The sequence below is a fragment of the Phaenicophaeus curvirostris genome, chromosome 5 (assembly GCF_032191515.1).
Source record: "Phaenicophaeus curvirostris isolate KB17595 chromosome 5, BPBGC_Pcur_1.0, whole genome shotgun sequence".
In the NCBI taxonomy this organism is placed as follows: domain Eukaryota; kingdom Metazoa; phylum Chordata; class Aves; order Cuculiformes; family Cuculidae; genus Phaenicophaeus; species Phaenicophaeus curvirostris.
The window spans coordinates 29,299,151-29,315,000 of record NC_091396.1 but is presented as its reverse complement, the minus strand read 5'-3'; the positions used below and the strand labels follow the sequence as shown (position 1 = coordinate 29,315,000).

At 42.7% G+C, this 15,850-nt stretch overlaps 1 protein-coding gene across 6 annotated transcripts in view; it reads right to left on the bottom strand.

Annotated features, from left to right (window-relative positions):
- Positions 1-2,526: 2,526 nt before the first annotated feature.
- Positions 2,527-15,850, bottom strand: part of PHF21A (PHD finger protein 21A) — a 133,335-nt gene continuing 120,011 nt past the window's right edge. For all 6 annotated transcript variants that reach the window (XM_069858058.1, XM_069858056.1, XM_069858057.1 and 3 more), the window contains 4 exons: positions 9,180-9,335; positions 7,488-7,563; positions 7,055-7,158; positions 2,527-3,988 (listed from right to left, as the gene is read on the bottom strand). In XM_069858058.1, coding sequence (XP_069714159.1) covers positions 3,734-3,988; positions 7,055-7,158; positions 7,488-7,563; positions 9,180-9,335 — 591 coding nt within the window. In that variant the 3' untranslated portion in view covers positions 2,527-3,733. The remainder of the gene's footprint in view (positions 3,989-7,054; positions 7,159-7,487; positions 7,564-9,179; positions 9,336-15,850) is intronic.

Genomic DNA, 15,850 nt, shown 5'->3' with positions numbered 1-15,850 from the left:
TTTAAAGAACAGATTGCAAGGAGAAGGGAAAGAACTACTTCTTCAATGAGTACTCTATTTCTGAGCAAAAAGCAGGGTGACTTCTCAAAGTCCTTAGCACTGAGAACCGTCTCTGATATGGGCTTCCTCTGTGGTCACACCTCCTCCTTTGTAAGAGATTTACAAGAGCCACTTATTTCCCACCAATGACAAGCAATGACATAAGAACTAGTTAATATCTTGATGGTGGGTTTAGAAATACAAAATGCCAGTCATAACAGCTTTCCAGACAGCAGAAGTTTTAGTACAAACTGATTCTACCTCAAATATTATGTGAGAAAAAAACATAAACCAATCCAAATCCAGAAGGTGAGCTTGAGCTTTAAGCAGTCAAAAGAGTTTTGATTTCTCCCTTTATTGGAACCTCTTAGAGCAGTTAGAAAGGAAACCGTCTTACTCTGTATTTAGCCAATGCAAATTCCCCTTCCACCCTACAGTTACTAATTGTGCAGAGATTATTTACTCGTCTCCATGTAGCAGCATCATTGCCAGTGTCAGTGCAGCCCTGGGAATGCTCCTTGCCTCTTGACAGATAATGCTGCAGAGCCAGAAGGAAAAGCATCCAAGCAGGATCAGCAAGAACAAGAGAGACTACCTTGCAGCATTCAAAAATCTAAGTTACGATAATTTCTCTGCCAGGTAATGATTAACTGAAGGTGTCCTTCTACAGTTTGTAACACAAATACTGTAACAAAAGGGACATAAAAGTCTATGCTTATCTACTCAGATTCTGCAGACAAGTACATGCCTCAAAAAAGCAGTAATAGCTGTTTTAACATCTCCTGGCTGGTTAATCATGCTCAAATTTCAAAACGGTTACCAATTTCACTTCAATCCACTCCTGAATAGGCAAAGAAAACAGAAGGACTATCAAGTCTTCAGGCACAGCTTGCTATCCCCAAAAAGTGCAGTGCTTCCAAAAGAGCTCAGAAGAAAACACCAGAAATAAGAACATCGAATCATGGGTGACTCAGCAAACCTATCACTAGAAACTGTCTCTTTAACAGGAACAGACTCAAGGCTTCAGAAGATGATGTTAAAAACTACCCAAGTGGCAAACTAGAGAATAACCTGGCCTAAAAGACAGTTTCTACTGTCTGGCCATTAGTTGCTGGCTCATACTCCAAAGAAAGAACGCTCACGTTCTGTTTGTTTTTCCATCTCTTGAAATATATATATCTTTGTTTAAATTCTCTGCGCTGCTGGCCTGGTGCTGCACTATGGTTATGACCCCACTGGTAACTGGGCTGATACAAGGGCATTTGATCAGTTTTGATGTCATCTGCCCAGCTGTCTCCCTACCATTTCTGCTAACTTATCCTTCCAGCTCTGCTAGTTCCAGAAAAGAACTCAAACATCAAAAGGCAGGGTCAAGTTTATCACTGGTTCAGCCGAGAAGTGCACTTCCCCAAATACAGACAGATGAGAGAACTCGAGATATCGGTTCTGAGCTCAGAGCTGAAAATAGTGCACACTGACAGAAGGAAGAAAAGTACTTAAAGGGCAGAAGGGCAACCCAAAGGAGAGGGAAGAAAACAGCTCCAAGAATCCCACAGAAGCATACTTGGCTATGGCAGCAAAGAGATTCTCTCAGGCTACGTACTGTTTGGAGCATTCACTTCTTGCTCAGAAATGCATCCTTGAAATCAAAAGCTTTTTCTACTTTCTACTAGAAACAGCCAAGCATGTCTGCCTCACCCAATGCATGCTCCCAAGGGCACCACACCAGGGACTCTGCCTCACATTGTGTGTGCAGTGGCTCAACTCTGCTCCCACTGGAAGGAAGTAAAGGGAGTTTTCCCAGTGCTTCCAGTGGAAACAGGGTTTGCCCAAATGTATATATACAGTGGTGAAACTAGGCAGCGCCAGGATACAACCCTAAGTAACCAGAATGAGCACTGTCAACTGAGACAGACCCCCGATAACAGGAAGCACAAGGCAAGCTTTGCCTTTTCACTCTAAAATCTTTTCACTCTAAAAGATAGAAGATGAACTTCTTAAACAAGAGGATATAATAGAAGGTGATTTCAGTCCAACCAATTCACTGTCTTTCATTCTCAAGTTCTAATCAGTCCATATCACAAAACTATAAAAGCCTTAAGCATGCTGCCAACTGCATTTCTCTCGGTTACAAACACATGAAGAATGGGGGAGATATGGTAACAGCAGAGATAAGCCTGGCAGATCCTCCAGGAGAAGGGAGATTCAGCACTGCACGATGTGATTCACTTTAGAGTTTAGCCAGTAGCATATATGGTATAATCTATGGAAACTGTCCCATTGGATTTTAAAACACAAACACAGCAAAATGTCATCATAAATAAGCAAAGTCTGTGTTAAAAAATTCTAAGTACACAGCATTTTCTCCAGTTCTGACACCTTTTTAATAGAAATCACTTGTTTAGGAAACAAATAGCACTTTTGTATTTTTGTTTTACAATGTTTCTTACCTTGATCTTATTTTAAGTAACACTAGGAAGACCTCAATATCTTTTATTTTCCTTTTTAATTTAAAAAAGCTTTTTTTTCCCCCAGATACAAAGATTTTGCCCTTGCATAAAAAAACAGTGCCCAAAACGATGACACAAGGACTCACAAAGACTCACTGTATCTCACTGACACTATTACTTCTAATCTATACCATGCAAGGTCCCATCTACCTCTTTAATTAGACTGTCAGCCTGAAAAACAGCTTTTCTATTCCTTATTTAGTTCTTGTTACCAAAAGAAGAGAAAGGAAGTGAAAGAAAAGGACATTTCTCTGTTCAGTTCACACATCTGGGTCATGTGCTACGTTGTTCAGGATACCTTTGCTGTTTATAAATATAGAAAAGGGTTGGAATCTCATTTTCAAGTAATCAATGCACATTTTCTTTTGGGACGGCTCTGTCCAATGCTCCAAGCTGACCCTGGATTCTGGCCATCTATTTTCCCATTCCCAACATAGGCTTTCTGGATGAGTGTGAGGACCCAAACAAATTCTGTGAAGAATGTCTATCATTTAATACGGAGAAATAGGATTAATGCAAAGCTGTAGGGACAGTAGATCCTCAGCCTGTACATGTGCTGGTTACTCAGTGAAAAGTCCATCTCCTTTCCTTTTGTATATCTCCTGTCTAAACAATAGTAAATACTGCTTATTTGATAGACTTGTCCCTTCTGGGCACTGGGATTTGATAATTTATATTTCTGTTTTTTTGGTTTAATAGTACTGAGAGTTTAGAAACAGGAAAAGCCCACAGGCTCTTTGGACTTATTTTTGTTTTCCCCTAGCTAAACAAACTGTTCTGCAAATAAGGACTCGAAACCTGCTCTCCTCCCTCATCCCTGCTCCTCACCCCAAACAAAAATAAAACAAACCTATAGTGGCTGTGGAGGCTGCTGCAGGCACACACTGGTGTAAAATATAGAGAGAGTAAATATATTATTTCACTTGGCATGGTGCTGGCAAAGAACCCCCAGCTGGCACTATTCATGTATTATGATCCAAACTTTGCATGTACACACAGAATAAGAAGGATCAATTGGCAAACTCCGGTGCCACCTGGCACAAGCATCTTCACGCTCTCTCTGGAACCAAAGAACTAAAGAATTCTGCACTTTCCAGAAGAAATCCGTTTTTGCTTTTCAAGAGTTTCGTTATTTTGCTCTTCCTCCTCGCCGTCACCTCCCTTGGCTCCTTAACTTCACTGTGTTATTTAGTCTCATCGCCCTTGTTACAGTTCACCATGCAGCTCTGGGAAGGGGAGAGGGCTAAGGTGGAGGTGGCAGCATTAGTATTGTTAGTGGAGTCCATGCCATTGGAGATGGCTACTGAATTGACCTCAGAGTTTACGGGTTTTGAAAGGTCGATGCCTTGGATGAGGCGGATCAGCTGTTTTACCTTCTCCAAGGAGTTGTGCATCTCCTTCTGTTTTGCAAGGATGGTATTCTTCATTTCCATGCATTTCTGCAGCAAAAGAGAAAAGCAGTAATAAGCACAGGCTTATGAATTAAAGAAGGTAAGAGAAGGAATATGATGTTCACAGATGTAAACACATACAGAAAAGACTGGAGCTACAATTTCACTTTCTCAGCCTAGAAGAAAAAGTCTTGGTGCTCGGTTCACAGGAGAATTCATATTTGCAGGCTGAGGAATTAAATTGCCAGTACATAGCTGTCAGCTGGTATGGCTCCTTTTCATCCCAAGGTATTGTGCAAATCCACACAGACAGGTCCATCCTTTTATGTTTCTTTTGAAGGGGAACTTCCAAGTATATGTTCTTATTATTTTCCTATTAGTATCGCATTGCTGAAATTTCGTTAGCTCAGATCTGCAAACTCAGGCATCCTGCTGCAGCTGACTGCTGGCAGCATGTGTGCATGCTGCTAATGGGACGTAGCCTTTGCTTTCACATACATTTTTAGCTGGAACATCACTTTCTCCTTGCAATAAATAAAGGGGCACTTGAAAAGAAAAGCAAGCCCTTCTTCATTGGAAAATCTTGGTTTGTAGCCACCTTTTTCTCTCAGAAGTGGTAGTAACCTAGATAGCTCATCAGCTAAGTGTCAGGGTAAGACAACTTTAAAAACACCCCACCAATGATGTTTCAAGGGTGAAAAACTGCTTATATCTATGTTTGAGACACTCAAAAAGAAGTAACATTCATTTTCTTACATGAGGACAGCAATGTTCCTAAATTTTTTTTAAACATTTTATCCATGCTGATCTGCAGACACTGTCGGTTTCAGCTTTACTAGTTTCACACACAGCCCATGGCATCATAAAACCACAAAAAAATTTAGACCTAATGTCTCTTTTTTTTGTACGTTTCCAATGAAAGCATAAACAATGACTTGATCAGAGATCACCTTACCTACTGTCAATCCCTTATGTTAAGGACTTGCATCTGCCTGGGTTATGCCCAGCTACTGCTAAATCAAAGATGACAGTCTGCAGAACTGCCAACAAGCACCTCTTATCACTTGTTTGCTGACAATCACTTTACTTATATCATCAGCATTTAGGGGTCTTTAAACATGGGATACTTTTGTTCTAATAGGTAAAGACAGGCAGACTAGGAATTCAAAAAGAAAAGTCTGTATTTATGTATCCAGCCTTACAGACGCTTCCATGTAAGAGATTTCAGTGTTTTTCACTCTGTGATACTGATGAAGGCCTCACTGAGAGGCTCAAACTTTACACTGGCAACTCAAGAACCTAATTTGCATATTAAGACAAGAAGAAAGAACAGATTAATATGTATGCTCCAATTACTGTGATAAAATAAGGTGGAAACTACAGCTTCTGGTTTGAAATATAACACCATCTAATTAATATTATTCAGAGGCATGCACAGTGTCCAATTGCTAACTGCCAAGGCAACATGTCAAAAGCTTGAGAGTCAGTCATGAATAAATGGTCACTTTTGGATCAAGAAGGTCTGGAAAGCGCACCAATACTGTAACTCTTATCATACACAGAGGCCGAACCATTCTTATTTAAGTGAGCCACCAGAGAACTTGATTTAATCTCCTGCTCACAGACAATAATGCCCTGGGTCATGTTTGTCACCTGTTGGTATTATAGGTCACTGCATGTCTACAATATATGGTCAGCATGGCTCACGTGCAAGTGACTCAATGTAAGTATACGTTGTCTGTATTTCATTCCTGCTGCTCAAAGTCCTAAAAATCAAAGGGAATTGCTCACTCAATGAGCAATGTTTATGGGCTCACTCAAAGAGAAATGTTTATGGGCTTTGGAAGAGGGGACAGGCCTCTTGGGTGGACTACAGGAGGGAAGTAAGATTGTGTAGAGAAAAAATCAGAAGGGCTAAGGCTCAGCTAGAAATCAGATTGGCAAAGTCTGTGAAAGATAACAAAAAATCCTTCTATAAATATATAAATAATAAAAGGAGGACTAGGGAGACCATACAGTCCCTATTGGACGCAGAAGGAACAACAGTGACAGGGGATACGGAAAAGGCTGAGGTACTTAATGCCTTCTTTGCCTCAGTCTTTAATTGTAAAGAAAGTCGTTCCATCTGTGTACAAACCCAGGAGCTATAGGAGCAAAATGAGGCTCCCATGATCCAAGAGGAGGTGGTCAGAGCCTTGCTAGATGGACTAGACACCCACAAGTCTATGGGGCCAGACGGGATTCATCCAAGGGTATTGAAGGAGCTGGCGGATGTGCTGGCCAAACCCCTTTCCATCATCTTCCAACAGTCCTGGAAGACTGGGGAAGTCCCACTGGACTGGAGGCTGGCTGATGTTGTGCCCATCTACAAGAAGGGTCGCAGGGAGGACCCAGGAAACTACAGGCCTGTCAGTCTGACCTCAGTGCCAGGGAAAGTCATGGAACAGGTGATCTTGAGTGCGATCATGAAGCACATGCAAGAGAACCGGGTGATCAGGCCCAGTTGACATGGGTTCACAAAAGGCAGGTCTTGCCAAAATAACTTGATCGCCTTCTATGACAAAGTCACTCGGCTGCTGGATGAGGGGAAGGCTGTGGATGTGGTCATCCTGGACTTCAGTAAAGCCTTTGACAGTTTCTCACAGCATTCTGCTTTGGAAACTGTCAGCCTCTGGCCTGGACAGGCGCACACTTTCCTGGGTGGAAAACTGGTTGGATGGCCGGGCCCAGAGAGTGGTGGGAAATGGTGTGAAATCCAGCTGGAGGCCAGTGACAAGTGGGGTTCCCCAGGGCTCAGTGCTGGGTCCAGCCCTGTTCAATGTCTTTATCAATGACCTGGATGAAGGCATTGAGTGCACCCTTAGCAAGTTTGCGGACGACACTAAGCTGGGTGGGAGTGTCGATCTGCTGGAGGGTAGGGAGGCTCTGCAAAGGGATCTGAACAGGCTGGACCGCTGGGCCTCTGGTCTCTTCCAACCTGGTTATTCTATGATTCTATGATTCAATTCTCAATAAATCCAGTGGAAGAAAGGTCTAGCACATGGAGGCGTGGTTTTCTCTATGCATTCTGGCACCAGAACACAAGCGCAGAGTTATCAGGAGGGCGATACTCACTGTTATAGAATTGCTGAGCTGTTTGACCTTCTGCTCTAGTTGTTCTCTTTCCTGTTTTAAATCTGAACTCCATTTAAGTAGTTTCTGTTTTTCCTCTTCTTTTGCTGCAAAACAGAATATTAATCAGAATATTTAAAATATTCCTGTTACAACAGTGGACAGAGGGTCTGAACTGCTTCATGTTGAAGAGGGTAATTGTATTTGAAGTCAATTCAACAAGCTGTGTACTAAATCACTCCCAAAATGTCACGTACACACACAAGCATCACAGAAGGCTTCATGAGTATTTAGACTGCTATTTTCACATCACTAGTGATTAAGGGTCTTCCCTTTTAATTTCCTTTTGTAAAGGAAGTACCATTCTATCCAATTCCCAAAATAACATCTTCAGTTATTAAAAGTGAAACAAAAATGTTCTTTTGCATTTTCCTACCTGCTTTATATGCAATATACGAATGAACAATTGCTAAAGTTCCTGGCCATGGGATTGCTTCTTCCTTCTTTAGCATCTGAAAAAGAAGCGTTCCAAGATTTAGCGGGTATACAACCTACCTCTAAGAAAGCAAAAAGGTGGGAGAGAAAGAGGGAAAACCTGAGGATTTTTTTCATGGCTATCATGAGCTTCATCCCTGTTAACATGAAACTTCACAGACCTGCTCTGAGATTTAATTGAGGGAATTATTCACAAATGTATTGTGGCTGTGTTGTAAGAAACAGGCCTGTTTCTTACAAATGTCAGCAATTTCTCAAGTTACCTCACGCCACAAGTGAAGTCCACTAATGGAACTGAACAACTTAAAAGAGGAATGAAAAGATAATATATCTGAACTCAAATTTCCCAGGAGGCATAAAATATTATTTCACGGTTCACGCAAATTTCTGATCTTAGTTGTTCTGGGAGAAAAGTTTTCATGACATAGAAAAGTCTCCACATCATCCATCCAAACATCACACTTCCAGGCTAGTAAAACACAAAACTGTCCTATCTTTCCTTCTCATCAGAATCATCTTAATAGATTGTCAAACCCTCTTTATAAGGGTAAGCACAATTTATGTCTTCCAGGTCCATCCTACATATTCCTTCCTAACAAACTTTATTTTCAGAGAAAAGGCACTTATTTTTAATAAGTGAATCAGAGAGGTGACCCAGAAGGACTCAGTAACTCTATGGTGAGATTACTCAGATTTCCCCCTCCTAATTTCATTGGAACATATCACAGAAATATGAAGAGGAGGGATAAAGTGAGAGTAGGCAAGAGCAGGAATAGGGAAGTGGTAACCCTCCTTCCTCTCTTGTAACTACTGACCAAGTCACTTGAGTTTGCATTTTCATTCTTCTGAACAGCATATTGTAGGCCAGGCTGTTTTCTTACGTTACCATCTGCCTAATTTAAGGTCACATGGGTGACCAAGCAATATGCTTCATTAGACAGAACTCAAACAGCTTCAGGCTGCCAGTTATCAGTAATCCGCTGTAACTTCTGGAGTCCCATGTAAGAGTTAACAATAGTTAACTTCTTTGTCTTGTAATCCCAATGCAACTATAAGCAAAATGTTCACTTCAATTGTGTACTTCCAGAGAGGGATCTGGAAAGAAGAACTACCAAACTGTTCACCTGCCCTCATTATACTGATGCTGGATGATATTATAGAAGAGATCACTGAAGACAACCTCTCTGATGTTTGATTTATATGAGCAGGATTTATATGAGCTTATATTTGCTCTGTCTATTCAGGCAGGCTTGAGCAAATGTTTTATTTATTTTCCAGAAGAATATACTAATAACTATTGAAGAAACAATGAGCTTAAGATAATCAGCAAAATTTCTATGGGTCACAGAGAACCCTTCCCAAAAGTTTGCGTGCCTTCGACCAGAAAAATAAACCCACAAGGGTAATTATTATAAAGACCCCAAATCTGGCAGCAAACTTAAAAGTCCTGTATTTGCACGCATTCCAACAGAGGTAATCTGATCAGATTCACAAAAGCCTTATTACAGATCAAATAGAATTGTTCAGTGTCAGGCTGTCTTGACCCAAGTAAGCCAAGTGATCTCACTTTCTTTAACATGGAAGAAACTTTATAGTGCATTGTATATAACTCTCCCTGTCTTTGAAACAATACCTGGTCTTGACATTTGGGACAGATCCACATGCCCTTGGGAATGGTTTTCAGAGGTGGGTCCAGACAGTCCAGGTGATAAACACGTGAACACGTGTCACACATCAGCAACTGCCCACTTTTTCTGCAAACACTGCAAAAATCCTCATGGATATCGCCCTATAAAATTGAGAGGAAGGGGTGTGGGTGAGACAAAAGAAAGAGAGAGAGAGAGAGAGAAGGCAAAAAGTGAACTTTGTCCTTTAGCACCTACATCCTAGTTGAATGCAAAGTTTACTGCGCAAACTGTTTTGAAGGGTATTCCAAATGGTCAAGCCCTTTTTAGGCTATGAAACAGGAAAACCAGGCAGGATGTCAGAAACAATCCCTCTGTCCTCCCAAGGCAAAATGTTACAGCAAACACTCATTACCAGAGCTTCTGTCAATGGCTGCTACCCCCCATAGCCTTTCTTCTTTATGATTCCCATTTTACTGTGCTTTCCCCGCCCCCACCAAAGTGATGAGCTACACTCTTTCTTAACCCTTCTTATTTCTGGATGCAAACTCAACCCCACTTCAGAACGCTGACGAGGCTGTCTCTCACCAGTAACAGTACATAAGAAACTCTGTTTGAGTGACTTAAAAGAACACTGTCAGCTTTAAAAATGAAACTGGAAGAAAAGGTGTGCTTGTAAATGAAAAAGAACAGAATGAACTATGTTTTGAGACAATTCTTTTTTTCCTTCACTTAGGTTACCTCAAGTTGCACCAAAAAGCTGTGACTCAATTTTTTTCTCATTCTCTATAGAGAGTGGTTTATGTTTCATCACTGACATAGGCTGAGAGTTAGGACGAAGGAACACAATGAGAGATTTTCTAACTAAGGGTGTTTTAAAAGAAAGAATTGAAAACACTACCGGCAGCGTCTCTTCAAAAGCTAGGGTTAGTTACTAGTGCATCACCATCAGGGAGAATTTTTTCCTGCAGCCACTAACTTCCCAGAAAGGTAGGTCTGATTTTTGCCACTTTTTCTTCTCTCTCTTCCCTCCTGTTACTCCAAACTCATGCCTGGAGTGGTGGTGGTGTTTCCCTTTGTTCTCCTTTGTTTTTTAGGTATTTGAACAAGGAAAGACAGATGCCTCAGGAACCACAGAGGAGGAGAGGTGCACCCTAGCCCTCTCTTCTTACCATCTGTGGGCTGTCCTGACAACTCAACCTATTCAAGGCCCTACCTGAAGTCTGAAATACAAATTTCTCTCCAACTTCAGTTAAAGTTTCACACAGACCAGATCTGCAAAATGATGATCTTAAGATGTTTTGAGTCAAACTGTGCATGTACACTCCCCATGTATGAAAAGTCAATGTGTGCAAGGTTTCATTTTGACCCACAGTCTTTTCAGGTATGTGAATATATCTATCAGTTTGGAGAGACAGCACATTTGGCTGTTTAAGTTGCCAGGCAAGAAAAATGATGCTAATCTCTACTATGGATAAAATATTAAACATACAAGAAAAATGACACACAACCAATCCACTCAGGTTTCTACTTCCTAGCTCTACTGCTGATGAAGCCTTTCTTTGAAGGGAAGGCTATTCTTCTCTTAATTCCCAAGGTTAGCACTTATGTCATGTTTTGTAAAGGACCAATCTTTAGTGAATTTTCAGGGCCATGTTCTGGTTTCATAACTCCTGGGGATTATTGAGAGCTGGGCTGCAGTACTACTTCATCCTTTAACACCAAACAGTTCCTTGCTGTTAAATGAAGAACTAAGTGAGCTACATTTATGCTTCTTGTGAAATGATCCACGTAACCAGGCTTCTTTTCCTCTATCATGACTTCTGTGAGTACAAGGAAAAGAAGGCAGGCAGGAGATGTCATAGAATCATAGAATCATAGAATAACCAGGTTGGAAGAGACCCACCGGATCATCGAGTCCAACCATTCCAATCAAACACTAAACCATGCTCCTTAGCACCTCGTCAACCCGTGCCTTAAACACCTCCAGGGAAGGTGACTCAACCACCTCCCTGGGCAGCCTGTTCCAGTGCCTAATGACACTTTCTGTGAAGAATTTTTTCCTAATGTCCAGCCTAAACCTCCCCTGGCGGAGCTTGAGGCCATTCCCTCTTGTCCTGTCACCTGTCACGTGGGAGAAGAGGCCAGCTCCCTCCTCGCCACAACATCCTTTCAGGTAGTTGTAGAGAGCAGTAAGGTCTCCCCTCAGCCTCCTCCTCTCCAGGCTAAACAACCCCAGCTCTCTCAGCCGCTCCTCATAAGGCCTGTTCTCCAGCCCCCTCACCAGCTTTGTTGCTCTTCTCTGGACTCGCTCCAGAGCCTCAACATCCTTCTTGTGGTGAGGGGCCCAGAACTGAACACAGTATTCGAGGAGCGGTCTCACCAGTGCCGAGTACAGAGGGAGAATAACCTCCCTGGACCTGCTGGTCATGCTGTTTCTGATACAAGCCAAGACGCCATTGGCCTTCTTGGCCGCCTGGGCACACTGCTGGCTCATATTCAGTCGGCTGTCAACCAACACGCCCAGGTCCCTCTCCTCCAGGCAGCTTTCTAGACAGACTTCTCCTAGTCTGTAGCACTGCACAGGGTTGTTGTGCCCCAAGTGCAGGACCCGGCATTTGGCCTTGTTAAACCTCATGCCATTGGACTCAGCCCAGCACCCCAGCCTGTTCAGATCCCTTTGCAGAGCCTCCCTACCCTCCAGCAGATCAACACTCCCACCCAGCTTAGTGTCGTCCGCAAACTTGCTAAGGGTGCACTCAATGCCTTCATCCAGGTCATTGATAAAGACATTGAACAGGGCTGGACCCAGCACTGAGCCCTGGGGAACCCCACTTGTCACTGGCCTCCAGCTGGATTTCGCACCATTTCCCACCACTCTCTGGGCCCGGCCATCCAACCAGTTTTCCACCCAGGAGAGTGTGTGCCTGTCCAGGCCAGAGGCTGACAGTTTCTCAAGCAGAATGCTGTGAGAAACTGTGTTAAAGGCTTTACTGAAGTCCAGGATGACCACATCCACAGCCTTCCCCTCATCCAGCAGCCGAGTGACTTTGTCATAGAAGGCGATCAGGTTAGTTTGGCAAGACCTGCCTTTTGTGAACCCATGTTGACTGGGTTCATGTAAGCTAAAACAAAATCCTCTGCAACCTACGGAAAAAATTAAGAGGAAAGTTCTCACATTTTAGAAGAAAATTCTCATTCTAGACAATTACATGTGTTAAGATGCATTGGTTGCCACAGACAACTGATGGCACTTGGGAACTTGCTCAGGTGCAAAATTATTGGTGTGTTGAAAACCAAACCTGTTTAGACTATACCTGGTAGAAAGAGACCTACACAAGTGACATATGTGGTTTCTTCTCGAAGAGGAGATGTTTAGAAATTTAGACCCAGAACCTTCTAAAATTCAACTGAACGCTGCAAATCCTGAAGTGGTGTATCCGGTCAATATGCAGTGTAGATGAATGTGTTGAGATGACAATACATGCACAAAATCCATGGTCCTGTTTTTGGTAAGGTGAATTTCAAGGCATTTCCTGAGAACTAATAACCAGCCTTACCAAATCCCCAAACTGAAGCCACTGATTCCAAAGAAACGGTTTTATGGGAGTTAATAAATATATACATAAAGAGGGCTGGATTTGATGTTGTGACATGCATGCCGCTAATCTCAGCTTCTGAACCAGCTCTGTGAAGACTATAGGCAGCCAACTTAGGCTAGAGCAGAGCTCATTGAGGCTGCTCTAAACCATGCTACAGGCTGAGAAGACTGAAGAGTAATTTCAGAACAGAGACCATAAAAGGAGATTTAACGTCACATTTTGCTCCACTTCCTCGACACCAAGAGACCAGGAAAATAAATGAAAGCTTTTGGGATAGGGAACAATTTTCTTTATTTTTATAGAGTGTCTAGAGCAGCAGGGTCTGGCTTTAGGCAATAGAACTGAATGGTACAGGATCAAATTAGAAGCATATGTAGTTCGTGTGTTTGAATATTTAATATGTACATTTCACTGGAACAACATGGGAAAATTAAATATTCTGCAACAAGGATTGTTCACGACCATACAAATAAAGCTGACCATAATGCATAATATAAGTCAATTAAGTTATCAGAAGCATTTCCTAACTTTTATGGGCTTCAAATGAATCTGAAGATTCTCTAATACTCCTCTCAATGTAAATGTTGCTTTGATACAAAAGGTTTACTAATAAAAAGGTATTTTGTGACCACAGAGTTGAACCATCACTAGAACAGAGATTTTTGCACTATTCTTACTGCTGAGTAATTGACCTTTGAAGGCAATTGCTCTCTTCCAGTTGAATATGCCACTGCTACATGAGGGAGAATCACACCCAACCAAGTGGTTTACAGCCAATTGCCAAATAGAAGGGAAAAAAAAGGAGAGAAATGCTTACTGAATTACTTTCTTCCTTTTCCCACGTTTTATGCCTACTTTCTACCCCTCCATCTTTATCACCAATGCTATCTCACGTTACTTCTTCATTCTCCCTTCAAAATTCATCCCTGTCATTCTCTGAATGACAATTCAGGAGAAAGGCAAGGCGGCTGTTCTGGGCCATGGTGCCTGGTGCCAAGTGCTTGGCCTGATTTGTAATTTATGAAGGCTGGCTAAAGACAAAGACTAGTCAAGTGCTAAATATCACACTTCCATTCTAAAGCCTACAGGAATTAGACCACCTCAGCAAATTAATGCAAAAATATTTTAAAGATGGGCAAAACTGCAAGATTTCTCTACATCTGTCTAAGAAACTGCTCAACTGTTTAAACTGAGACTTCTGAAACAGACTTTTACGTAGGCATGCACTTGTATTTTCATTTTTAAATCCCCAAAAGCTGGAGGCTGTAACTACAGACAACATTCTCTGTTCTATTTAGAATAAAGAGACCCTTCTATACTCACATAATCTGCTAACAGTGTAGGCCCTCTTCAATGTGACATGGATCCGCCTCATTACCAAAAGGTGTGACCCTGCCTTCTCTATGTGCCCAGACATTGCTTTCTGTCACCTGCACGAGGCCGGTACAAAAACTTGCATGTCTATGAGATTAACCAGATCAGGGCACATTCTTGGCTAAGACTAACAATTTTCAGCTATGTTACTTCCCTTATCCAGATCACAAATGTGGCTTCAGATATATCTATGTGGGAACAACACAGAAGGCATTTAAGGAATAATGAAAGACTGCTGGTGACAGATAGGACAGTTCTCAATGGTAGCACAGGTCATAAATTGTGGCATGAGCGTTTCCGTGTATACTGTATTCCATATCTAAAGAAGCTGCAAGCTCCTTAAATGCCAAAGACCGAATTTTCCTCTTTCGTCATCACTTCCAGCATGACTTGTACTGTTGGTGTTAAAAAATACGGCACTTTTCCAGCTTTATATAGCACTTTTCCAAACAAGGATGATAACAGTTTTCACAAGTATTCCCAAGTTCTCAAAACTCAGATAGGAAAAGGAAGCACCATGCCAAATGTATAACGGGGGAAACCAAATCACAAAAGAGGGACAAGTCTATGGGGCTGGATGGGATCCACCTGAGGGTAGCTGGCAGATGTGCCTGCCAAACACCCTTCTATCATCTACCAGCAGTCCTGGAAGACTGGAGCAGTTCCCCTTGACTGGAGGTTGGCTGATGTTATATCCATTTACAAGAAGGGTCAGAGGGAGGATACAGGAAACTACAGGCCTGTCAGTCTGATCTCAGTGCTGGGGAAGGCAATGGAACAGGTGATCTTGAGTGCTATCACACACCACATGCAAGAGAACTGGGTGATCAGGCCCAGACAACACAGGTTCATGAAAGGCAAGTCCTGCTAAACTAATCCGATCACCTTCCATGACAAGGTGACCTGCTTACTGGATGAGGGAAAGGCTGTGGATGTGGTCTTCTTGGAATTCAGTAAAGCCTTTGACACAGTTTCTAATAGCATTCTGCTTTGGAAACTCTCAGCCTCTGGACTGGACAGGCGCACACTCTCTTGGGTGGAAAACTGGTTGGATGGCCGGGCCCAGAGAGTGGCGGTAAATGGTGCGAAATCCAGCTGGAGGCCAGTTATAAGTGGGGTTCCCCAGGGCTCAGTGCTGGGTCCAGCCCTGTTCAATGTCTTTATCAATGACTTGGATGAAGGCATTGAGTGCACCCTTAGCAAGTTTGCGGACGACACTAAGCTGGGTGGGAGTGTCGATCTGCTGGAGGGTAGGGAGGCTCTGCAAAGGGATCTGAACAGGCTGGGGTGCTGGGCTGAGTCCAATGGCATGAGGTTTAACAAGGCCAAATGCCAGGTCCTGCACTTGGGGCAAAACAACCCTGAGCAGTGCTATAGACTGGGAGAGGAGTGACTAGAAAGCTCCCCGGAGGAGAAGGACCTGGGTGTGTTGGTTGACAGTCGACTAAACATAAGCCAGCAGTGTGCCCAGGCGGCCAAGAAGGCCAATGGCATCTTGGCTTGTATCAGAAACGGCGTGACCAGCAGGTCCAGGGAGGTTATTCTCCCTCTGTACTCGGCACTGGTGAGACCGCACCTTGAATACTGTGCTCAGTTCTGTGCCTCTCGCTACAAGAAGGATGTTGAGGCTCTGGAGCATGTCCAGAGAAGACCAAAGAAGCTGGTGAAGGGGCTAGAGAACAAGCCTTACAAGGAGCAGCTGA